A 27,486-nucleotide genomic window follows, 5' to 3' on the forward strand; every position below is an offset into this window, starting at 1 on the left:
AAACTGACAGTGTACACATATATTGCAGTTTGTTTCATGGGAACGTGATCATCGTGATGAGAATTGTGATCGTCCACCTACATGTTGCTAAACTGGAAGAAAATGAAAAGCCACCGTCCACAATTAGTGCCAACATAATAACAACATTGTTGCTCGATGTGGTGAGTTTTCAGGCGACCTGGGCTTTATTTCTCCAATGTGACCAGAGATAAATCAGACTTCTAACCACGGTTGGATTTACACATTAGAGGGCTCTGGGGAAAAAATATGATGCAGGGCTCCATTGACTCCCAGCTTGTAGAAATGTGGTTTAATTCAGATTTATTAACATATAAATTTTGACACAAGACAGGTAGAAAATGCACAACCGATCTCAAGGACCTTGTCATTTCAACTGATATTGTGTTTCAATCTTACACATAACATAGGCTAAATAAATGTGGAATTAATCAAATTACTAAAAAACTCATTATCATTGGGGCCTTTGGGGCTCTTAACAGTCTGGGGCCCTGGAGCAGTTGCCTCCTTTCCCTGGCTGCTCCAGCGTTGCTTCTGATCCTGGAGGGGAATGTTAACATGTTGATGCCTAACACAACTTACAAGGATTCCCGTTGCTCTACCAACTCATGGTGTATTAACGGTCTCCCTGTTTCCGGCTTTAAGTGTGGCCCCTTTCGCTCCGCAGTGCAGGGGCCTATAGCAAAAACATTGATATGCAAATGAACGTTTGATGTCATTTTGCAACTTTTAGTGCCTCTTTGAGCAGCTACGATGTACTTTTGTACGAGGAGAGGCGGCAGCACCGAGAGCATGCAAATCTGCATCTCCATCTTCACGAGTCTCTATGTTGACTCTGAAATGCTAAAACTCATGCATTCACCTCTTTGTAACCTCCTTCTCCCCTGGCACACCTTATTTGGTGTCATTTTGATCACAATGTCAGCTCCAGCGTTACGTATGGAAAACGGGGGCAGAATTCACAGGAACCCATTCCAAAGACAACAACCGGCTTTTCAGAAGTGCAGCTGCCAACTGACAGGCTGCCATGTCTGTGTGTGTGTGTGTGTGTGTGTGTGTGTGTGTGTGTGTGTGTGTGTGTGTGTGTGTGTGTGTGTGTCACCTTCCTCCACAACCAGTACACATGCTAGAAGAGGGGCTGCATGTACTAATATTGAAGGGGACAGCAAACCAAAGTCACATTGGTGAATTTCACTTTGCCTGATATAAAGTTTTCAAGCATAGGGAGTTGTCATGGGTTGCCATGACAAACAATGTATGTTGTGTTTTGTGTTTGCACTTCATCAGTTTGGTCCTTGTCATTTCCTGTTTTATTTTGTAGGTACTTTCCTTGTCTCTCTTGATGTTTTTACTTCCTGTCTTTGTCCTGTCTCCCTCTAGTTTGATTGTCTGCCTCGCCCTAATGTGTTTCACCTGTGTTCAATCACCCTCGCCTCCCTTGTGTTCATTTAGTCTCTGTGCTCCTGTTCGTCTGTTCAAGTCCCCAGTGTTACCTTGTGCTTCCTGTTCTTCTCGTTTTACCCTGCTTGGATTTTGATGTTTCCTCGTGTCCCTTGCTCCTGTGCTCCTTGTGTTTTTTGGGTCAGTAAAGTCACTTTTTCCACCTACTCCCTGTCTGCATTTGGGTCCAGCCTCACTTAATCATGACAGGTAGTGACTTATGTGTCACTGCTTCTGGCAGTTTGCTCTGCCCACTTCTCTGTCTCTGCCTTGGTTTCCCTCAGCTGAAAACATGTTGAGACTGTGGTGCTGTAGATGGACAAGTGGCCACTAAAAGGTGTGTCTCCTTCAAACACACACACACACACACACACACACACACACACACACACACACACACACACACAAATCAGATGCTTTTAATTCAGTCTTCCTTGCATGCTTCAATAAAATAGTTCATCTCATGCAAGAATTTAGTACTAGCCTTTTGTCAAGTTGAGATGAGAAAAATCCAATTCGGAGCATTAGCGATCCATGTTGTCCTTGATTGCTCCCACTCTGCAGACAAAAGCTTGCACTTATTGATAAATTCTTCAGATTTCAGCCAACGTCATTATTAATTTTAATCTAGGCAGAGTAAGGGCTGCACATTATATAATGCAATGGAAAGGAAAGGATGCCGATGCTCCACACTGAATAAAAGAAAAAAGCATGTTGTGTTTACTCCAAATAAAACAATCCCCGTTTTGCACACAACTGCAAAGTACCTAAGGCAAATCAATAAGAAAGCTGAGCGATTTCATTAAGTGAAGAGCCCTTGTGGTGACTTTGGAGAGCTGCGCTGATCCAACAACCTGTCAGGGCCTTGTAGTCGATTACAGCAGGGATTTCAGAACATTATTATGGGTTCAGGGGTCAAATTGTACTCTCCTGATCCTGCCTGTTGGGACTTGCTTTAATCTGGAAGCAGTTTTGAGCTGATTGCATTCCTCATTTATTTTGCACACCACATGAGATCCAGAGCGCTGAGTGGTGTCCGTGATGACAAAGCTGTTTATTAGATAGTTTTAAAAGGTGTAAATAACTATCGTTCAGCTTGACTCAATATATATTTTAAAGACAAATCATTGTTTAAAATGGGCCGTTTATGAAGGATTGTCATCAATATAAATACATTTTTCAATAATTACTGCGTCACTGCATGGGCTCATGGCTTGTCTAAATACACCTTATAACACATATACCTTATATATGTGAGAACCAAGCTCTGCTAACACTTCGTCATACTGTGTTTAGTTTCATGATTAAATAACCATTGTTTTTAGCTAATGTTGCTAATTTCCCACAAATCATGTGTAATCTACAGCTGCTACACACCCTGATCGGTCTGCAGCAAAAATAACTCCCTGTAATGAATGGACTAAACCAAGCAAGTTTGAAGTCTCTGCAGAAATTTCCTTTTGCGGTGAAATGTGGTTTAAAAAAATATATAGAAGGTAATGAGATGAGTTTTATGCTTGATTTTGAGTTAATAGGCTAAAACTTGCAGAAAAACAGATACTGTCTGGTTGAGGCAAAACGGAAACTGTGTAATGGCAAAAATCACATCCCGTCTGCATCATCAGAATTAAATCACCCGTCAATCAAACCTCATATTCCTGACAGGCAGCCCAAACTACAACTACCAGACAAAGCAAAACTTCTTTGGTCAAGACAGGTAACAATTATCATCTGGATCTGGTTGATTTCTCTTTCAATTGTGTCAAAATGGTGTTTGATATGTAGAAAATCTTAATGATGATACTTCTAAGTGTTCACACCTCTGCTAACCGACATAGTAACAAGTGATATTGTTTTTATTTCTCACCTCTATGGCTCCATTATCTGTTCGCTGAGTAACAAAGCCTGTGTGACACTGCATCAAGATTTTTGCAGTGCAGCTACAGTTCAGCTGTGGCAAACATCAAAGGCAGAGGTCATGCTCAAGTGTCAGACCTTCAGTATCAAAGAGTTATAACTTCTTTTTAGATTCAAAATTTTGCACCCACATTATCTGAGGGTGGATTTTTTCTTTTAAGTGCTTGAGTTCAGTCGGCAGCAGGTGTGTCATCGCCGGTTACAGAGTTCGGGAGGGAAGCTACACACCACTAAACATTTAAAAAAGACAAAAAGAAGCAGAATATCATTTCATGGCACTTATTCACCTGTGCTTAGCTCCTCAGGAGGATTGACAGATGTAAAAGGCTGCCCAACGTTTCAATAGCAGATATTGAGCAGTGTCATTTTCTTGTCAAATGTGGAGCAAAGCAATATATTAATGTGAAGAGGTGCTGCTAAAGGTCTCGGTGACCCAGACTCATTGAACAGCCGCGGACCTCTCACCCGTCTAACCAATCAGAGAGGCCAAAGGAGCTCACAGCTGTCAGTAAATACACAAACACACTGGTGGTGAACTACTACTTGTCTTTCACTGAGCTAAGCTAGTAAGCTAGTACTAGCGAATGGGAGATGTTGGTGTGACAGACTCACAAGCTAGCAGCTAACTCCTGATTCCTGCATTAGCTGAGACAGCGGACACAATGAGGACATAGGTGAAGTGCTGGAAGGAGTGTAACAACAGAGCTGGGAAAGAGGGGTGAGAGGTGGGAGGAGTGGAGTAGTTTGCTTTTGTGTCTTCTCACGCTAACGCTAGCTTGATTTCCAGAACTTGCATATTGTAGCTTTAAGGTTGTGACGTAGGCTACTGAGGCGTCCTTCTGCTAGCACTGACCTGAAGCGTTGAAAACTAAAAGCTGTTAAGACAGCAGTACATAGCTTCAAATGATATCTATCTTTATCAGTTTCCCTGTTTTACACTTTCACTTTCAGCACAACCGTTTAAGAGATTTATGAGGAAATGGTAAAAGGCTACATGATCAATTCAGCCCATGTCGTTTAACAGTGAACAAATAAAAAAAAAAAAGCCTACAAAGGGAAAATGACTACCGCCTCCGTTTATTTCTCCGAAACAATTAGAAGCGAGTCATTGAAAAGGGCGGAAGCAGCCTCCAACTAATGAAAACAGCTTATCACATCAGTTGTAAACTGTTGTTTGGGCTAATTATGTTGCCAAGAAGCTACATAACCTACTTAGCTAAACCAGCGTGCGCTTTAACATATTCAGATTATTCATGAACATAATGGGGAAGGCTGCACTTACTAGCTTTTTCTGAAACCCACTCACACACAACTCGATTTTGACTCCAACCACCACTTACAACATAAAAGATCGGTGGTGCGGCCCCTCCTACACAGATCAGAGTGGTTTATCAGTGAGGAGGAGGAGGAGGAGGAGGAGGAGGAGGATAGATAAGAGGAGATACAGCAGGTCCAACAGGTACAAGGAGTCCATGATGAGAATCTCCCCCCACTTAAGACCATGGAGGACACAGCTAAATAAAAGGGGACCATAAGTGGTACTTTAAATTGCACCCCTCACATGCAGTATCTGATTATCATGAACCTGATACTGTTACTGTACATCAGCAACAACAGAGAGACACAATGCAGCTTAAACCACAACCGCCTGCGCGTGTGCCGGCATGACGATGTTGACCCCTATTCTCAAGATTACCCTTTTTGATACATTAGAATGGGCAATCTCAGGCTGATTATCTCATTATTGAGAAAACCGCCTTGTGTTTTCTGGAAATAACAGGTCACTAATCTTGTTATAATCATAAAACAAAAAATCAATATTGAGATAAAGGGATTAAAAAGGGAAATAATTGCAACCGTCGTCATTCTTGGCTTTCATAATCCAGCCTCCTCTGCTGTGATTAATTTTTATTTATTTATTTTAATTCTCACCTGAAAGTCTGCTCATCCTGTGTTTGAGCAGCATGAGGGGCAATGAGCCAAAGCAAAAATGATTCTCCCTAAATGTTACTGACCCAGGTTTTAATTAGAGATGTAATATGATTATATAGTGGCATTTAACATTTCGTGTTAGATAAACACAATGAGCTGAAAACCGGATTGAAATAATAAGTAAATATTACTAAACAGGTCGTGAGCAACACGGAGCGAGTTCCCAAAAATGACAGTGCAGACATTTTCCAGTGCCTTTTCAGACGTATGTGACATTAGGCGCCGCATTAATGAACAGGCGCTCCAGTTGTACTTATTTTATTTCTGAACTCCTATTTTCTATTCCTGCATTTTAAAAGGTGTGCAAGAATTCTCTTCTGTAATAGCAGCAACCCGTTGTTTCCATGCCTAGAAACCATGCAGACAGGAAAGGTTGAGGCCAACAATGTTTTATGAAAAGCAATGGACATAATTAACCCCATTTGTCCCTGACTATTAAAAAACGAATGAAAATAAAATAAATATCAGCTTTCACATCTTACCACCTTCCTGGCCACTTGGTGTATGAATGAATGAATGAATGAATGAAAAGGGAGAGGTGCAAACTTGTTAGTGATTTTTATTATTGAAAACAAACATATTCTTGAAAAGAATAAAAAAAAAAAAAAAGTGTAATATTCTCATTTTAATTCAGTACATTTTCCCATCATCATCATCCCTCCTGAAAATCCAGACAATAAATCTAATCAAATTTCTAATCATGTCCCCTGTCAATTCTTGCGTCAAGAGCTCCGAGTTAAGCCAACCTGTAGTGGTTTAAAAAAGCAGACAGAAATTATTTTAAAAGCAAATTTTCAAAGGGGATGTACCGCTAAACCTCTCTGGCAATTTGGGGGGAATAGTGCCCTTTTTACCCAGTTCCCAAGAGTGTGTGCATGCAATTACTTGAAACACTGTGAAATCTCCATGAAAAACATAACCTACATATCACCCTGGATGAAACAAAGCCAAAGGATAAAATTTCATAAAAAGACTAACTGAGCCTGAGGGATTCATCTCACATTTGGTTGACTAGCATGAATATTTATCATGTAGAGAAAACAGCACTTGTGTATGTTTGCTTTTTTTAAAATTTTTTTTTAATAATATCCCTATGAGTTAAATCTAATTTCATTAAACCTTAGCATCAGGAAAAGAATACAGTAATAAAAAAAAAAACCAATCAAACAAGCAACCAAAAAATAACAACAGAATGTCCACACGGTTTAGACAGGAAAAAGCCTAAATGTAGATGAATAAATAAAGTGCTATGGAAGATATGTTATCAGTCATATCAGAAGGTACAACAGCATACAACATAATGATGAAGGAGGAGAGTGGTGGTGCTTTGAAGACCATGAACTTCACACCACCCCTGGCTCTTTTCAGGGGGAGGTGACTATTGCTTGGCTTGTCAGCCTCCAATCCTGCCAAGCTCTCGACAGACCAAAGGTATGGACGGTTCACAAACAGAATTTTTAAATCTGGCCTGCATCAAAGCCCTGAATAGGAAATCACAATCAACTGGAGAGAATGTCAATGAACTGTATAATCCACAGCAACTGGAGAAGACAACATTAGAGGGTTTGGGAAAAACAAGGCCGTAATTTTAATCATGCTATATCATGGGGCTGAATGCGGTTTTTATAAAGTAAAACATTTTTCAATATGTTTGTCCTGTTCCTATATTAACTATAGGATTATATCAAAAAAGAAATATCCTGTAAATGTGGGATATATCAAAATAAAACTCACTGACTTGGAACCTTAGTTTAATTTCAAGCTGTAACTGTTAACAACAAAAATACTCCCTCATCCTCAAGAAAAAGACTTGTTATCTGAGTCATGCATTGAGGCATTGAAGGGATAGACACGCTCTGGCTCAGGTGAGCCCTGAACCGACCCTTAGTTACGCCGCTACAGGCCGAGGCCTCTGGGACAACTCTCATGACACGCCGAGCACGTCTTCTTCTGTCTTCTCCTCTCTCGCCGTGCATTTATATCACACGACTGCATGTCATTAACTGTGTCTTCTCTCTCCTGTAGTTTGTCTGCTTTTCCTTCCCTGTCCTCATTCTGCAGGTGTTTCTGTGCGTTCAGATCCGCCGCTGCTACTCAGCACTCATCATCATCATCGCGGTGCGTTTCTCTCCATAATATTGTAAGGTCTTGACCTTACTCTGTAAAGTGCCTTGAGATAATGATTTGGAGCTATAGAAGTAAAATTGAAAATAAAAATTGCATAGCAATAACTGGATTTTTTTTTCTGCTGGAGAACTGAGATCTAATGAGAATATAAATCAGTTTCAATAAATGAGAAAAAGTCGTAGTTAATAGGGTTATAAATATGTACTATGGCTTTGCCACAGCCTCACCAGGAAGCCCATTTCCTCTTCTCTCTCTGCTCCTCTCCTCCTGTTGGATCATTTAATTGTCCTGTCATCAGTGAACTGCATTAACTTCCTAAATTATTGTTGATGTTCAGTTTTGGTTTATATTTTTGAGCAACAAATCTTATTTACACGTTTCACTGTTGCACTCCCTTCTCTCTTCCTGTCTCACAGCAGTGCCACAACCAATGTTATAATTAGTTGTGCTGCAGTATGTCATTTACATAAATGCACACAATTACCTGTTCCTTGTCAGATTAAACACAGACTATAGACGCTTCTGTCTTAGCGTGCGTCCATAAGATAATGCAGCTGCAATATCAACTTTTCAAAAAAGTACAGTAGCTGTGACATCAGTGTGATTAAAGCCTGTTATGTAAGTTTTCTCGAAAACAAGTGGCATCTGTGATATTATTTAAAAAAAAAAAAACAAAACAAAAAAACAAAACAAAAAGCACAAATATGTTCTCCTGCTGTAAATATTCAACAAATCTGTGTTGGATAACTGACTCTTGTGAAGAAGATAATACAGTTGCCTGTGAAAATAGACCAGTAAAAATAGATTTTTGCATTCTGAGTAGCAGTGCTGCGCCGCATCTTCACAAATGGAGCAGGCTCAGCCGAGCAGATTTTGTTGATCACAATGGCAACGTACCCCATTACTTTAAGTACTACAATCTACAATGCTGACGGCTCTGGGAGGGAGCTATGTGTACCTTTGTGTGCACCCGGTTACTTCAGTTGGAAAGTATGACAGTACTGCTGTGGCTTGGAAACTTCTTTTTTTTTTTTCAGAGGTCTTTAGCTCTCGCCATCTGTGCAAACGTAGACATGCAGCGCATTGTTCCCTAATAGCCCCCTCAGAACCTTTGTGTGGCAAACCCCAAGGGACAGCATTACTCAGCACTATTCACTAAACATAGACCTGCATCTGTCAGTGGTTTAGTTTCAACGCATCATTGGGTTATAAATCCAAAGTAGGATATTAAAGAATTGCAAGAAAACAGCAAATATGTTCAAATCTGAAATTTAGGAGGAGGAAATTCAGCGGTTTGAACCAATTAACAGCAAACTACATAGACTACTGTACTTGTTAAAGTAGATAGATACCAAATAAATGAATGATGACACCTCATTATAATATAATCCAATTTCCTGTGGCTATTTATACACTGTAGTTATTTCTTTGAAACCCCTTTCTCTCCCATTCATCTCACTTCTCCCAACCTTTCCCTCCACACCTCTTGTCTTCTTCCTCACCTCCTTCTCTTTCCATTACAGAAACCACAGGGGGGGGGGGGTTTGCAGCTATGTGAAGCCTCATCAACAAGTTACCCTCTTCCACCCACCACCCGACCTGAGTCTCCCACCTTGGGTTGCCTTCTACTAAACCTTCTTGCCGATGCCTGTCATCGATCTCCGTTCAGACCTCTGCTCATTCCATTGTGCTTAACCCCCATTTCCTCCCACCCCTGGACTCCCGCTCATCCCTCTTTCCCCGGATGTTCATTCACCACCCCACCACCTGTCATTACCTCACCCAGTAATTAAAAAATTTGCATATACAATGGGAAACATTCTTTACTTGTGAAAGTAATTCTATTTATAAGGTGTAGATTTATGAATTGCTGCATTTATCACAATGACTGTAAAATGTTAAGCAAGACAAAGGACGTATAGGTAATATTAAACATTTGATTTGATTTGAATGCCATCAGAATAAGACTGTATCTATCTGAATGAGTGCTCACACTTGAGCTGAGCACTCAGATATGTGGTGTGAATTTACTACCATTTACTTAAATCTCAGATAATATATATTGTTTACTTTAAGATTAGATAACTATCACACACATGTCAGAATATTACCACAAATCAAAATGTTCTCTTTCATGGCATCAAATTCAACCCACACCTCACTTTAAAGTGTGCTGGTGAAATCATCAAGGGCTCACATCATAAAATTTATCCACTCTCATCATCCATCATGTAATCCCTCTTGGCCTCAGATCACTGGACTGTGGTTACCCCACTGTCCAGAGAATCACAAAATCTGCAGCCGGCAGAGTGTTTTCCTTCTCTGGAATCAAACCCCCCCCCCCTCTGATAAAGGAAGCACAGACTGTGAAAACCTTCAAATTGAAACTCATAGCCTATCTATTCTCATTGTCATATGAGCGAAAATTAGCACCGTCTGGCTCACCGGCCGCAGTGTCTACTCTACCCCAGCCTAGACAGCTGCAATACACAAACAGTCCAGAAGGAACCCAGCACCACCTCCTGCATTCCTGGTTGCTGCACCACCACACTCAGTCACCCCGCTATCTGCACCACTGTCCGTTTGGCCCACTGCGTCTCTTTCAGCTTGGTGTATATGCGGCTGTTTATCTCTCCTTTTCTGTCAGACATTGGCCTGATGTAGTGTTTCTAACTGGAGGTATAGATCGAGGTTATGATGCCGGTGAACCCATTTCTTTACCACTGTCCATTTTACACCCACCATGTGTCCATCCGTCCAGGTGGGGTCAGGCTTAGGGTTCTTCTTTGACCTTGACTTGCTCAAGGTTTCCTCCTTCCTTGCCTTGTCATCGGCGACGTCAGTAGATGGCAGCGTCACAGTTGGTCATGTCATGATGTCGGTTCATCCAACACTTTCGTCCATGGCAAGATATTTAGACAACTGCTTGTCAGGTTGTAGGTTTGTAGTGTGTAGATACTTTCAAGCATCGTGATCCTGTAATTCCTGTATTTGTAGAGTTAATAAACGGAGTATTAAAGAAAATGCTCTCAATTGTATTTTTCAGTTTTTGGAGCAATCTCTAATATAATTTTTTTTTTTTTTAAAAGCAATAACATTAAATATGATTTAAGCTGCACTGTCACAGGTCCTCATGATGAGGCTGATAGCAGTAGAAATGCTGAATTTCTCATAGAGCATGTGATAAGCAGATGCTCGTGTGCTGGGGAGCAGCTTGTGCAAATCCAGCTTGTCTGGGGTTTTCAACCAGCACACAGTTTGAGCCTAAATCACACTCGCTCTGACTTAGCGGGGGCCACCATCAGTTTGGAGAAGGGCATCAGTCGTCTCGTCCAGAAGCCAGGAATCGCAAACAAGCTCCATCCAGAATTTCTTCCCCCATTGCAAACCTCCACAGCAAAGGCCATTTTATATCTGGGCCCCACAGTGCATGCATGCAGGTGTTGGCTCAGCTGACCACAGTTTTCCATCAATACCATTTCTTTTTTTTTTTTTTTTTTTTACAGAAATATTGGCTTTCCTTTTTTTTAATCACAAAAAGTTAAGTTTTCTTATTGGGAACTGAATTTCACATCTTTCCAGGAGCTCCTGAGGGACTCGATCACTGACACTGAATGTCATTCCTCTCAGTGCTTTTCCTTTTTTTTTTTTTTTGACCGGCTTGTAATCGCTAATATAGGTCTTGACCCCAGATATGTGGTAGAATGTTACAATCTTTCTGACATTGTAGAAACTTTACTCCGAACCTAAGTGTTAGAGCAAGTGGCTGACAGAACAACTGAACATTACAGTTCCTAATATGGCCAGAAAAAGGGCAAAACAAACCTTTGATGATCCTCACAATATAAATTCCTTTTGCAACCGAGGTATGTGCCCGAGGGGAAAGTCAATATAAACAGAGAATGTAAAAGAATGCCTGTTTATATAAACAGTACAGCCCGCGTTTCAGTGCAGTGGATTATATACTGTACATATATGGACGTAATTACTTTTTTAGCTTCTACTGGTCATTAGCTTAAAAATCTGAATATGTTATGTTACTAGACACAGTATGTTATGTCGTCAACCCAAGCACACATTATGCAAAGATGACATGTTAGAGCATCATTAAGCCGTGAATGGTAAATTCCCATTTGAACCAACCAGTACAGTAAATCAGCTTGTTTTGATCTTTCAAGTCCTTCTGGGACCAATCAGCCAAGCGTGAACTGTGGGAAGCAGCAAATGAATCATATACCTTCACTTCAGAATCAGATTAGTCTTGTCAGTTTAGTTGGCCGGAGACTGTAAGCAGCTGCTTAGGCCCACATGGCCACTAGAGGGGCCCACAGAGAAAATTACTAAACTACAGGGGTCCCTATGTTCAATTGTTCTTATAATTCAAGTAATTTAAGAAATATTATAATATTATTATGTTTTGTTTTTTTGTAATTCTTCCACTGCATTATTCCAAAATGTGCATGTTTCTCCTCTCTTCACTTCCACTTCAGATTATGTCACAGTGGATATCTTACTGTGTAAGTTTCAACAGAGCAGTGTCCTAACAGCTTTCTGACATACTAAGATGATTTGGAGTTGATTTACTCTCATTATGATTATTCTGATTATGTAAAATACACTAGATAGCACTAAACACCTGTACACTTGCTTATGAATGTAATTATCTAATAAGCCAATCATTTGGCAGCGATGAAATGCAAACAATCATGCAGATACAGGTCAGGAGCTTCAGTTAATGTTCACATTGAACATCAGAGTGGGGAAAAATGTGATCTCATTGACTTTGACCGTGGCATGACTGTCGGTGACAGATGGACCGGTTTGAGTATTTCTGAAGCTGCTGGTCTCTAGAGTTTATTCAGTATGGTGCAAAAAACAAAACAACATCCAGTAAACAGCAGCTCTGTGGACAGAAACGCTTTGTTGATGAGAGAGGTCAGAGGAAAAGGACCAGACTGGTATGATTACATCCGTGGTGAGCAGAACACGTCGCAGCTTGAGGCAGATGGTCAGGTTCCACTCCTGTCCACCAAGAACAGAAATCTGAGGCTGCAGTGGACACAGGCTCCCCAAAACTGGACAGATGAAGACTGGAAAAACATATCCTGGTCTGATGAATCTGGATTTCTGCTGAGGCACGCAGAGGGTATCACAATTTGGCATCAATCCATGGACGTAAACTGCCTTGTGCCAACAGTCCAGGGTAGTGGTGGTGGTGGTGGTGGTGTAACGGAGTGGGGAATGGTTTCTTGATGCCCTTAAAACAAATCAATCATCCTTTGAATGCCAAAGTCTATCTGAGTATTGTTGCTGACCACGTTCAGCCCTTTATGGTCCTAGTTCACCATCTTGTAATGGCTACTTCCAGCAGGATAATACTCCATGTCACAAAGCAAATTGGTCCAAGTCAAGGGGTCAGACCAAGACCAGACGTCAGAAGCTTTCACAGAGACCTGGTATTTCCAAACAAGTTGTCAGGGTGAACTGAGAATTTCCACAACTCCCTCATCAGGAGGTATTTTTCCCCTTGGTGCAGTAGGGAACATGCAGTGCCAGCGTGTCCATATAGGGGTTCCAGATGTGGAAGGATATGGGCCAGACTGGGCAAGACGTTTTATTTCGCTATGAATCGGTCATGCATACTTTAATACTGCTGCGTTGCACTAGAGTATTTGTATTATGTGTATGGCATATTGGGGTGTTTTTTCGCCTGGAGCGGCAGAAGTGCATGTGCCGGTCTAGGGGACATGGAATCTGAGTGGGCCATATTTTAAAAGCCTTCACGGCAACAACCAAAGAACCTGCTGGTGCACACCAGTAATGAAGGAAGCTGTTAAGCTGAAGAAAGACCTCTTACAGGGTTAGTTGGCTCAGGGGACTCCCAGCAGACACAGACAATGACTGCAGCTTCTGTGGGGACAAGAAGCTCCAACTGTCAGGGTATCACACTGCTCAGCCTCCGTTGAAAAGCTGATGCCTAGGTGCTGGAGTGGAAACTGTTGCTGACTGAGTCCTAAGATTCAGGAAGAACAATGCTGTTAAGCCCTGGTTGTGGAACAGTGGATTATCTCTTTACCTTTGCAAGGGTACTGAAAAGGTAATGGAAATTTGCCCATCCACTCTGCTGGTGTTCTGTGGACTTGGAGAAGATTTGTGACTGTGTTCCTGGGGTATCTTGTGGGGGGTACTGTGGTTGTATGGGATTTGGGGCGTGGACTGTGCCAGGGTTATGCCATGTCATGTTTTTTTTTTATTTCTGTTATTTTTGCACTAGGAATGGAGAGTGTCCATTAGGTGGTCTCAGGATGATGTGTACCAATGCGTACTGTGGTGATTCAGAGCCGAATATAAAGCAGTAACGTGCTGTCAGGGCAAGCAAGGCAAGCAGTGCTCACCTAGTTAAAGGTCAAATTAGACATCAATTAGAACAACACCAAAGAGGAAGCGATATATCTCTTTACATCTGATCTCAGAACAGCTTCCTGTCCCACAAAGGATCTGATGCCTGTTTGCATTCATCATGTAATCTACTGCCCACTCGTGGTGGCAGACGGTCACTGTCTCTGTAAGCTAGCTTGATTTTTCCAGGCGTTGTATCGACAAGCTGTCAATGACTCAGCCTCTACGGATCTGAGATCAGTTATGATATTGCAGCATCGTACACATGCGCAGACGCATTAAATGTTCAGCAAATGACACTGATTTAATGTCGTAAGTCTGAGAGGTTTGAGACAGAATATTGTTCTAAGTTCTCAAGTTCTTCAGACAGGAAGGAGAAAGGTGACGGTGTCCAGGCGGGGAGCGGCGAGATGCAGGAGAAAGACTTCCAGCACAGGAAAGACGAGCAGCACAAAGTCATGAGACAGAGCAGGACCTGAATCTAAGAGAGATTTGCTGCTACAACTGTCATGGAAAAGTATGTTTCAGTCTGGTCCATAATTTTGACGTAGGTGTAGAATCGCACCTTGAGGGGTGTTCGGCTCTGCTCGCCTATCTGTAAAAGTCACCGCACGCCACTGAAACAAATCATCAGGAATAAGAGTCACCACTTCTGCAAAATAATGGATACTTTCTTCATATTGGGAGTGAGTCACTATCACAAGTAAAATGAGTTCAAATATCTCTACGGCAGCAGTAATGCCGTGTGGAAGAACGGACTGAGCCAGGATCCAATGTTCTTGTTCTACCAACCAATTTACTTCCAGCTCTTTGATTCAAACTCACTTATGTTTACAACACAAAAGATGTGTTTTCAAATCTGGCATGTGTTTTTCATTTATATTTGAGGATCATATTATATAACATTAAACCTGAGTTCAACAGGTCGGGATAAACAGATTCTGCCCTAGGTGGTATAATAAAATGCCACCTGTGATATAATAAACAGGATGAATGAGCAATCATTTAATGAATGTATGTTAAATTTGATGGCGTTCAATAAAAAAAAGAACTGATTATTTTTTCTGGTTATCTGCTTGTCTTTTTATTCTCTTCCCATCTTTGTAGATGTTTGTTCAGTCTTAGCTTTTAATGTGGGTGAATAGAGGTCCATCACATCTCTGCGTCACATCTTTTTGTGTTCAGAAATATTAAACATTAAGAATAGCGGCGCCCTGCCTGTCTACATCTTTCAACTGATGCTCTAAAAGCTCCAAGTTTGTATTTACAAATAATGTTAAAGCAACAAAATGGATTAGGTTTAGGTATGTGTTGTGATTTTTTTTAATGCCTACATTACCTGGCCCACTACTTTTTCTTGTGTGGATGAAATATTTTTAGTGATTTAAATGGTCTACTGAGATCCTGAAGTACAGCATTATGAAGAAATCTGGATGTCAGCTTGAAAAATATACCCAGTATTTATTTTTATTTTATTTTTTTACCCAGTTTTATTTTTCTCATCATCAGCAAGAGGTTGGCAAAGTCATCATCACAGCTTGGGAACCTCATTATGTTTCACAATGCATTTTTATTTTGCAAGGACTAAAAAAAAGAAAACACAAAGGATATTTTCCACTATTGGAAATTAATGACCCATAACTTTAGCTTTTAAGAACCTGTAACGTCTTGTTGCTATAGGTTCTGCTATAGGTTTTGGATATACCGAACATTATCACAAAAGGCAAACACAGAGACAAACTTTGTCATTTTGATGCGCTGTCTGGTAGGCGAGAGCGGTTGGGACAGACAGAAAATGAAGAAGTGGCACTAATAGGCTATTGATTTTCTTCCAGGGAGTGAACAAGACCAGCAGCTCCACCCGCCTGACCAACTCTCTGGGTCGGCTACCTCTCCTCCATCAAACCTGATTCTCTCCTGCATCAGAAGTGCAGGTGAACAATCACCTGGTGGCAGGGTGGCGGGCGGGTTGGGGGCCTAGGGGGCTCAAAAATACTATGCCTGGCCCTGCTTGTGTTTGAGATATTGATTATTATATTTATTATTTTATACTACAGATAGGTGAATGAATTAGTGCAGATTTATGAAAATACAATTAAAATGTTTTTAAAGTTTTATCAACAATTGTTCGGTTCAATCAAGCAGCAGAGCTGTTTCCCCATGATGGGACCCATCCATTAACACCATACACACACACACGCACACACACACACACACACACACACACAGCGACACAGACGCACAACGTCCCTCCTCACCACTCCTGCAGCACAACACAGCCTTAAAAACACTGAGAACCCTGCTGAGTTTTTATTTTTTTATTTTTATTTTTTCCCCCCATTATCTAATATAACTGAATTCAAAAAGGTGGAATACAAGACATTTATTACTAGGGACAGGATTTATCAGAACTGCGAATTAAACGAATATGATAAATAGTACCCTCCCTTTCTTGCATCTCATTAAGTGAGTCCCGTTGTAGCTATAGGTGAAGCTGCCTCTCTCTGCCATACTGAAGCAGGTGTCCAACATGGCGAACGCTCGCAGTGGCTCTCTCGCGACTATTCTCTTTTTATTCTTGTTTCAAGCGGCTCTTCACAAAGGTAGGACTTTTCCTTTGATGTCAAGGCGGAATACACACTTTGCTCTCAGATTTCGATGTATGTAGATGAAGGAGTGTGGTTTAAGCAGCGTACTGGGGAGATTTTTTGAACGTGCGCGGCAGAGCATTTGGATGTGTGATTGTTGTTGAGCAAGTAAGAAGAAAAAAAAAAAAAAAGCTAACTGTCCTTAAAGTTGAAATACTGAATGGAAAGAGCAGATTTATGTTTCTGCCATGTGTACAAACGGGCGTCACAGATACGCTGCCCTGGGAACACACACGAGTTTGGTGAGCTCACAATTGTAAATGGCTTTGCCGCTACACAGCTGGCAACTCTAAAATGTTTCCAATTCTGTTGTGTAAAAAGCGGATAGTGGGGTCTTCCGTAGTGGGGGCTACGGAGAGACACGTTTCACGCGCTCAGGTGGATGTTTTGTGCGGTCAGTCCGCTAACTTGGGGTACTTCTTTTTTTTTTTTTTTTTTAATATGTGGCATGTTGTTGAAAACGGAGGCAGGACTGCTGTAAATCACAGAAAACAGCGGTGCGTTAAATTGGAACGCAGCCCTGACAGCGTGCGGGTCGAGGAACCGCTACGGCAAACTCTATTCACAACGATGGGGATTTTAATAGGACGTTACTGAGTCAAAAATTCAGACAAAGTAGATCATAACTCAGTGTATCTTAGTGATACCGCGCCGTTGTGTAAATTCGGCGCAAAGATGAGCAGTTGTTTTCCATTTAATCTCAGTTTTTGATAATCCCCTCGCTGTGGGTCATCCCGCTTGGATTTCGTTGGGAGACCGAGATAAAGACGGTCGACCCCGTAATAAAAGTTGAAATTTCAATGATACAAGTGCAGTTCGGTGTTCTGGATGTATGCCGAAGTGAAACGCACATCATACTGATCCACACCGTGTCTTCGGTTGCCTTCTAACACGAATGTACTCTTAGTGATGAACGGGGGGAGATTAATTTGCCTGAGTTTCCAATTGCACTCCGGGCTGTTTTTTTTCCTTCTTCTTCTTCTTCTTCTTCTTCTTCCATAACATCGTGACTGGATTTGCAGTAGCATCATGCAACATCAAAGGTTCGCTCGGGTGTAGTAATGTGAGTCAGATGCTTTCAAGAAGCGGATAGGTTACAGATAAAGCTGGTGAGGGTGAAAACTGCGACACAATTTTTTACGCGTTGGGCTTTGAAACGATTGGTGATGTTTGTGAGTGCTGCGGGTTGAGTTGGCGGGCTGCGGAACAAGCACACACGCTTATTTACCACACTAAGACGGGATAAAGTGTTCTGTTACATACTGTCAGTGTGTGCGCTCTTTGTTCAGGCATGAGCCGCTGGGAAATGCTCATTCGTTTCGGGGTTATTTATCTTTGCGCACTGATACGATAAAGACGTATAGAAATAGGCTACTAGTCGGGGCAACGCAGCCCCCCACACAGCACGCGCATGCTGTGAAGAGACTGGAAACGCGTTCAAATCGCTTACACAATTATATAACTGGTTAAACTACAGGTTTGTGGTGATTTTTTTTTTTTATAATCACACTTGCTGGTTGGCGCTTCCACCTTCTTGCTCTCGCTGTATAAAGTCTCTTCTGTGCCATGAATGATTACAAACTTCAAGTTATTCAGTGCAAAGCTGCTCATCGCAAGAACATAAACCTTTTTTTATTAATGCTGAGTTTGAGCTTCTAATGGTGAGAATGACAAGGGAGGCAGATGTCGACGTTTGTCACATTGTGGATTATCCACCAGGCTTAAATCCATTACAACGTTTTATCCATTAAAATGGACGCACTGTGATAATGTTTTTGTCTTCTTTTTATTTAATTTTATTTCGTGCTACAAGTCAGTTAAACTGTCCTGTAAAGCACAGCAAACTAAACGAGGCTCTGCTGCTGGCTGGGCAGTGGGCAGTGTTGCTCTACCTTCATGGAAATGGCTCCACTGATTTCAAACAAAGCTCAGCGTGCTTGCACAAAGCATATCAATTATTTACCTCTAGCGCATAGTAGGCTCACATTGTGCTAAGGATTGCTTATTTGTATTTCCCTCAATACAAATAAATGGAAGTTGGTGCTATCAGGGTGAAAATTGCTGTGCAGTCAGGAGAGAAGAGAGCATTAATTAATTTCACCCCAACTGTAAGTTCCATTTTGGCAGACAGACTCAGCTCATACTGTCATCAAATCACACAAGTGCTCCAAATTAAATGGATTTATGAGAAAGCATTCACAGTTCACTGCCTTTGACTGCCATCGCTCTTGTTTCAGAGGGCTCAGGGTGGATATAGTGCACCTCCAGAGATAACGTTCATCCTTTGGAATAAAAAAGTCAATAAGTGATATGTTTTTTTTTGTTTCTTTTTGCAAATGACTCAAACAGGAAGTAGTAACTTACCATGCATACCTTTTGAATTGTGCTCATTATATTTCATCCGCACCTTGTAAAGTCAAATAAACAGCGATCGACTTTGGTGATGGTGTTTTTCTTTGAAGATAAAGGGTTTTGAACTGAGTGCTGAGATGACAAGCCCTCTATTTTTAGGCCATAAAGGAATCCAAAGTTTCATTGTGGTAATTAGAGATGATATAGAACATATTACCTAGGTATCAATAGACACACAAAGAGATGCATTGAGATATTAGATATATTTTTGTATCTTTATTAGGCTTTTATAAAAAATCGGCTTTGGTTGTGACAGTGATTTTTTTATTTTTTATATTTTGTGTGTGTTTAGATGCTCTGCCTAATTTTACTATCTGCGCTGGATTCTTGATTTATTGATGCGTACATTTTAATAACTTTAAAAAACTTTCTTTTTTTTATTTTAGGTGTTTTAAATGATGAAGGTACTTTTCTGTTAGTTTAATTTTCAGCTTTGCTATAACGATTAAAAATGCCACATATCCTGTTGTAATTTATGCATGGCTGTATTTTTAAGTCATTGTTATGCTCTATGTAGCCTATAGCAATATTTAGTGAGTACAATTGTAATATAGATTATGCACTTAGAGCAGCAGAGGTGTGGCACTTTACAGGTGTTAATAGAGAGTGCTAACACGGCGCGCTCCGACCACAAGCTTGCTGAGACTTGAACACTTGGTTAGGCAATCTATCAGGTCTAGTGAGAAGCATCTCTGCTTTCATTTTTGTGACGTTATGTAATGGTGTGCTAGTGCAGGTAAGAGACTGACTCTGTGTGTGTGTGTGTGTGTGTGTGTGCCTGCAGGAAAAAATATATGTTAACATGACATCACCGTGACAGGTTGATGAATGTAGATGATAAATGTAGGTATGTTTGGCGTATAGATGAGTTCAGCTTTGCCTTGGTTTTTGTTTTTAAACATGCTTCCTGTGCGTTTTGATCTTGGATGCTGATTTATGTTTCCTATCAATGTTTCATGTTGCAGTGGATAAAAGCATCACACGTCAGAGAATCCAACATATTCCCCACTGAAGGAAATTATGAAATTTTTCCTTGCTTGTTTTCTGCATGCAAATAATAAGTCATGCCGTCTTCAGACAATGAACAGGAGTAAGTAGATCCCATTGGAACTTATTACCTTGTCGTGGTACAACATGTGTTGAGTTAATCCATTTGTTTTCCTTTGGCATCGTCGTAACACCAAAGCCTAAATTAACACATAGCTGAAGATATTTCTTTTATGTATGTTAGTGGTTGTTGGCCTGAGTTCACAGCTGATAATTACTGAAGGCTGCGCTGACGTCTTTACAGCCTCAAGATGACGACTGGATGAAGGATTATTCTACGCTATCAATATCAGGGATGTCACGTGATATCAATTAGAGAAAAGTCATTTGATGGAAAAAATATTTAAATTTCAGTGTCGTGTTTTTTCAAGTGTAGCCTGCAGTTTGCATTTTTGCCTCACTGATCTCAGGTGTGATTGCTTACATCCACCCCCTCCCATGTGACGGCTCATTTAAGGCTTGATCTCCACGCTTCCTGCTTGTCCCTCGCCACCTTTACGCCTGTTGTTGTTGTTGTTGTGCTCTTCACAAGAGATTTGTTGCTCCGCTCAGAAAATGTGCTCGCTGTGTTCAGTCTGGACTGCACTTTCATTGTTTTTCAGGAAGGGGACAGTTTTCTATGAAGTCCCCACTTCATGAGGTCTTAAAGGCAAGACATGAGAAGCATGGCTTCTAACTGTAAACATCAGTTTAGTTCACCAGTAACTGAGGAAGCTAATCTCATATATCAGTGTAGATAAAACCCGCTTCACTTCCTCTAATCTTAAAAGTGTTGTGCCTTAGTCTGCACAGACATGAGAAATGTTTGAACCAGGCATATGGGCAAAATGTATAGAAACACAATAGAAAAGATCACAACTACATCAGACAGTATTGTTCCATAGAATTACATGAAATTTCAAGTGGCTAATGGGATTTTTGAAATAAATGGGCCCCATAGGGATAAACACCGTTTTTGCTGCATGTATCCGCATTTGAAACATTAGTACAGTTATCTGCAAACAGCATTGTATGAAGCAAGTTTTTATTTTTTATTTTTTTTTAAATGTCATACCTGTTGTATAATTGATCAACATTTCCTTCATCTTTTCTGCGTGAGGCCCTGAAGCGGAAACTATCATAATTAAAGCTGAAGCTAATGATTCAGTTTATTTACAAAATTCATCAAAAATAAATAAATGATGAAAGCAGTCCTCTGAGAGCACAGAGACATTGTCACGTTACTTGCTCTGTTGGACCAACAGAACCGAACCCAAACGAATCCAGGTAGAACAGAGCGGAGCAGGAAATCTTCACATTGGTGCTCAGATTCAGACCTGGTCTGGTACTTCATTAAGTAGACATTCTATTAATAGCGTACTTATTAAATTAGTCATTTATGCCTCTCTTGGTAAATTAATAATATGAAATGAAACAATTACATGTTGAGAATATTTATCCATGACTTTATTTTAATAGGAAGTGCTTTAGTGCCATTGTCCAGGAGCTGCTCCTCCCTGTCCGGGGACGGTTGCAGCATTAGCTGCCTGGAGATTCCTACTTTGTTAATGAACTTGAAATAGATTTTTTTTTCTTTTTCTTATAAAACAGATCCTGCTTTAAATCACAAATCACTCTCTGCAGTTTGCTCATCTTCTCCGAGCCTGTTACATAAAAGTCTACTCGCAGCAGATAATGTATATTGTGCCAAAGTGCATGTGGGCACAAATATCTGTTGTATCTGGAGAAGATGATTTGTTTGGTTTTGGTTTTATTCATTGGAGTTTTAGTGCCCTGATTGTAAAATGGCACATAACGCACTTAAAAGTTTTATTAATTTTTTTTCCCTTTTGAAAATCATTTGACATGGAAATTACCACTTTTGGTTTTCACCTTGAACTGGCACAAAACATTGACGTGCAGCTCGAGTTACAAAGAGAACCGAGCTGAGTCGTGGTGCGGCGTCATTTGGCTCCGAGTCAAACCGGTAGGAGTCCTTGTGATGGAAAACAGGTGTGGAAATGGACTTGTTCTCCGTCTGTACCCCACAGCAGTTTACCCCGCTTCTGATGAAGAACAATGGCTATATTCCTAAAGGGAGGGGACCCCAAGTGACCCTCCCCCTCCTCCCCAGGCCGCCCCAGTCTACAGATAGTCTGCAGGCAAGCCAACAGATGACGGGGCTGGGTTGCATCTGGCCTCTGTGCACTTAGTGTAATCAAAGAGAAAAAAAGAGGTTTATGGCCTACTTGTTAGTGAGCCGCCGACTGATGGGATGTCAAGTAAGCATGCTCGGATTCCAAATCTCTTGGGGTGGCGGGTGGCGGGGAGGGGTTGAGGTGGTGGGCGTGGGCAGCAATCTGCCATTCTGAAAGCAGCCTACTGGCGGAGGCATCAAATTAAACGGTGCTGCGCTGTGAAACAAGTGAAATGAGTCAAATTCAGCTGACATTTGAATATTTATGATCTTATTTACGTAACGTTGATGCACAAAAGGCTACTGAGGTGAATGCAAATATTTTCTGAACATCACTCGTAGGAGTCCCGTTCGGCTGAGTCCTCCAGCTTCTCTGCACTGAAAACAAATACTGACTAGTTTAAGAAATCAGTAAATCACTGGAGAAGCTGTGAGAATGAGAGTCCGAGGAGCCGAGGCATTACAAGGCTGTGATGCATTCAGCCAAGGATCACAGTGGAAATGTCACGTACACAGTACTTTTTCACTTTATGTCATAACCTGCTCTACTTGCTAATTACAATTTAAAGCGCCACACCGCCGACATTACCCAGAAAGATCTGTTTACTGGCTACTGGCTTTGGCTTGGAGACTAAGATTTATAACAAAAAGCATGTATCACAACTTCCTGTGGGACATGGAGCTTACTACTGATTAAAAGTCAGGATATCTCAGCCTGTACTGTTTTGTCATTGAGCATTGTGGCTATTAATTAGTCTCCCAAACCAAAGAAAAGAAATTGAAGAAATTTATATATTACTTTGCCAAAGTTATCTCTACTGCGTTCTGCTGTCATTTAGGGTCATATTTCTCTCCTTTCATCTGCTTTCTGTTTCATTGTGTTGTCTTATCCCACACACACACACACACACACACACACACACACACACACACACACACACACGGAGAGTTGTTCACAATAAAAGCTTTCTAACAAGTGTTACATAAATGCCTCTCAAACCAAAGACAGACAGATACCGACTCCAAACATCTGAAAGTCAGGCCAAAATATGAGGGTGGCGAGGATGCAAACAGCTCTGCTGCTGATGGCGGGAAAGCTAGTCCTCAGAGCACCAGCAGCTCTCCCGCTGTTCCAGCTCCAAAGAGAAGCCGACATCAGGGTAAAAAATTGGCATTTCATCGGCAGGCTGTCAACTGGAAACGCACACTCTAACGTCTACAGAGAGATCCATCTTAACAGCAAAGCGTTTTCACTCTTTCTCTGGCCTTTTGTTGTGAAGCACAAGGAGGCGACCTGGCAACACGAGCACAGCCTCGAGCAGGTGGATCTGCCTCGTGTGTCTGACACATGGAAGCTGTCCTGACCAAACACTGACAGCTGGGATAAAACACAAACACACACATATTATCACATTGGAAGATAAGACGATTTCAAAAGCTATAGTGTATATAGCTGGACCACATATGGTCAATGTGCGACATTAGGGACGTAAGTTAAGCTATCGTGGAGCCGTTCGTAAACGTCATGGCGTCGTACTTGCATTCGGCTTAGTGGCAGCTGGCTTCAGCTCTTTATGTGTGAGCACAGAGATGAGAGAGGGAAGGAAGCAGATACAGTATTTTAATACAACCCAGTCCCCAATAAAGCTGTTCTCATTTACATGTTTTCCTGTTTCTGTTGTCTGACAAAAGGAAATCAGTGACTTCATGTTAACTTCCATGCCATTTCCAAGCTGCTGCTAAAATCCTGGTTTTATAACCTCACGCCATACACACTGCTGACTGAATACATGCTTGATTAAACTGGTGTGCAGTTGTTTGTAACAGTCCCCATGCCATAAATTCTTAATACTGGCCTGTATTTACATCAACAGCAGAGAGAATCAGGTCTTTATTTGGAGCAGGGATACGTTAGAGAAGGGGCTTGGTTTCTTATTTCCATTGTTTCTTGGTAAATGCGAAAACTTCCGCCATGTTTCCATGTTATCTGTTCAGTGATGTCATTCTTATTCTCACACTCGGCTTCTCTGTGTCTTTTTGTTTTTTAACAGAAATACTATATTTCCACTTGCCCAATGGGTATAATCACTTTTTTTTTTTTTTTTGATGGGCTTTTAATGTGAAATGAGCAGGAAATGTTAAGTTTCATTAATGGTAGCAATAAAAATAAATGGCAAAGCACAAGAGACTGCAAATAACGTGGTTCAAATATAAAGTTATTTTGGCTACAAAGGATCAGAGTGATCAGTATGTACAGTATGCTTTCATTTAGCCATCATAGTTTCTTGATTAATCAGTTTCCGAAGGTCAAATATGGTGCTAAGTTATCAGAGACCAAAGTGAATCTGGCCAAGTGCTTGAGCACTTTGACGGAGAGAGGTGTAATTGATCTATTTATGTAATGGATAGTGCGTTTTTGTGGATCAACTCATTGATAAATTGACCAGTAATTTCAGCCTCAATGTGGAGGGTCACGTCATGGACAATGAAGCACTTTTTAACAGTAGGAGAAGGTGCAACCTCTAATACAAGCATGTGGTTGACTAATCTAATTGGAGGTCCCGAGACAACCATTGTCAGTCACAGCAAGAAAATGTTTTCCATTCCGGTTTTTTGAATTTACAAAGGACAACAAGTGGCCTTTGATTGCTCCTTTCCTCCCAGTTTGAGGCCTTCATCATCTTGCTCGGCTGTGGAGTCACAGGGAGGCATCGCTCGCTGTAATTGGGCCCATTTTGCCTGCATTCATAGATACAATGCTGAGTTCAACAATGAATGAATAAGGAATCAATGCATATCATTTGTGCTTTCAACCAAATAAACAATACAGCTGGTGTTCCGTTGTAATCATCGGAGTGGAAATGAATGCCCTTCTGAATACAATACAGGTATGCATTAGCCGTCGGAGCACAGTAGGCTTGAGTGATTTGGGTTCTCCCATCTTTCATTTTACATAACACTCCCGCTTGTATTACATTTCAGTGAATTTGCTCCTGATGAGACCCTTCAGGCTGTTACACTGTCTACCATGGAAACGGGATCACGTCTCCCCGCTGTGCTCGGTTCCTGTCCTTTGTCTCATCCATTGTAACTCTGTCTTGACTGATATTTTCTGCACTGATGCCAGACAACTGCTGCACAATAATGCGCCGTCTCATTTTTCTTTGTGTCCTAGTTGGATGTTGCGGAGGAAAATCTTAACCTGCTGGAGAACAATGGGGCCCTCCCTTGCACAGATATTCGAGATCGCAAGGCTGTGAAGGACCACTTAGTTTCATTTAGTGTCACAATCAGACGCTCTCCTCAGGAAACAATACATTCCTGAGTTACTTTGTTTTCCAGCAGACAAATAGTTTTGTTGATCAGGGATGAACTCTGAGCTTGTTGCAAGTACAGAATATTGTTTTTATTCATTATTATTCTAGTTAACCCTCGGTTAACCTGGCACAACCTTTGCTGCGTCTGACGACACACCGTGTCTACTGTTTGACTTTGTGCCTGACAGTTCTGTTTTCAGTCTGTGTAGTGGGTAAGGTTTCAGTTGTGCATTATACCGGGATTATTGTGTTACAGTGTGTTCTTTTTGAAATTCAGCGCAATAACAGACACATAATAGTCTAAGATATCAATACATACTGTATATTGTGTGTTCATATCGATGTGACTTATTAACTCTAGCTGCCTGTGAAGCCGTACATAGTGCAGAGATCCCACAGGTGTAACTATGGGTAACAAAAGGCTCCTGTTCAAAACGAATAATATCTGAAATTGTGTTTTTTTTAATTGATTTATTGGTTTAGTTCTGTTGCCTTTTTTTTGGGGGGGGTGCTTTAATATTCCTTTCTTCTCATTGTTGATGTCAGGTTCTGCTGCTTAACAAGATAAAAAAAATAAAAAAAGGTGTTAAAGCAAAAACTGGCAAGTTGGCATCAGAGTCTTTTGCTGAGTGAGTCTTCAACATTTGGAACAACAAGGTTTGGCAGCAAACATCTCATTGACAAAGGCTAAAAATTACCTTCGGTGGAATGCTATGCAAGGTTGCTCTACTGCAAATTAAGGCTCTGCAGTTTGGCCTTCTGCTTCTGTTTGGCTGTGAGTGAGTGACATTGTGTTTATCAGAAATTTACTGTAAACCTTAAGCTGGCCTTCTCCTTTATACCAGAAAAGTTTCAGAATGCATGGTTACCTACAGAAGAATGTAAGATTGTAATGTAAAGAGGCTTTATTTATGTTTTGTGCATCTTTCTCTTGATATTATTACTTGAAATAGGTGCACATTTGGTTTGTTTATTTCCCGGAACGAAATTAATCAGGCCCTGGAAACAACAATATTCCAGCAAGTAGGACAAACCGCTCCCTGCTCCCCATCAGCCTCTGATCTGACAGAGTTTGAATCCAGTTCACTGTGTATGTCCTCCTGCGATTTTTGCTTGAAGAAGGCATGCAGTAACATTCAAAGATTATGAATTTTTAAATCAATCACTTAAAAAAAAAAAAACCAAACAGCAAAAAATAAATAAATGAAACTCACTGAATCTTACAATTGAAAGCTGCAGTTTTGATGGGGTAGTTTTTTTTTTTTTTTCTTTTCCTCAACCCCACAGAGATAAACACCCAAAGAAAAGCATTGATGGATGCAGTTGATCTAATATAACGACGGTGCAGAACATACATAATTCAGCTGCCTCGTATTGTCTTCTGGTTTTACATTGTAACCATGAAAAAGCAAGTTCTTTTTGTAGACCCGCCCTCCAGCGCTCACATCCAGCGGGGAGAAAAGGGGAAAGGAAAGCAAAGTGCAGGCTCACCCTGCTCCCACTCAACTTTATTGTACGAACACTTGGAGACCGGGTCGTGGCTCTTTGTTGTTTGACCTTAAGACGAGCTGTCAGGCTGAAATTGTTGTCTGTCCATCCATCCATCCATTACAAAATGTTTTTTTTCTTTTTTTGGGTTGTTTGACTGTGTGTGGGCATTTTCCTTCCTCCATGCGTTTTCCTTAGCCCAGCTCTCTTTTATAAGTAATGTTTGTGGTTTTCTTCACGAGTGGCCACCGACAGTGGACCAGATCCTGTGCAGCCAAAAGAATTGGTGCTGTGTAGGAGGTGAAAGACTTCCTGTGAAATGTAGGACATCACTAACTGAACTTGAAATGACTGAGGCAGACTGAGACAAAATGTCTACAGCTGACACTGCAACTGAAAAAATCATTAAAGAATAATGAAGGGAAGATGACAAATTGATGCTATCTACTTCGTAAAAAAGAGGACAGCAGTGCATTTGTGTGTGATGGGTTTACCTGCCACCCCC

The 27,486-nt window shown here is 41.0% G+C and overlaps 1 protein-coding gene across 5 annotated transcripts in view; it reads left to right on the plus strand.

The window, feature by feature from the left end:
* The first annotated feature begins 16,370 nt into the window (after nucleotides 1–16,370).
* LOC111656073 (cell adhesion molecule 1-like) overlaps nucleotides 16,371–27,486 on the plus strand; it is a 338,529-nt gene continuing 327,413 nt past the window's right edge. For 4 of the 5 annotated variants that reach the window (XM_023407644.2, XM_023407646.2, XM_087174367.1 and 1 more), the window contains exon 1: nucleotides 16,371–16,496. In XM_023407644.2, coding sequence (XP_023263412.1) covers nucleotides 16,424–16,496 — 73 coding nt within the window. In that variant the 5' untranslated portion in view covers nucleotides 16,371–16,423. The remainder of the gene's footprint in view (nucleotides 16,497–27,486) is intronic. The other variant, XM_023407645.2, reaches the window with a different exon arrangement.

The sequence above is a fragment of the Seriola lalandi genome, unplaced genomic scaffold (assembly GCF_002814215.2).
Source record: "Seriola lalandi dorsalis isolate HSWRI2012SDOR001 ecotype SW California unplaced genomic scaffold, Sedor1 jcf7180002054343, whole genome shotgun sequence".
Taxonomy (NCBI): Eukaryota; Metazoa; Chordata; class Actinopteri; order Carangiformes; family Carangidae; genus Seriola; species Seriola lalandi.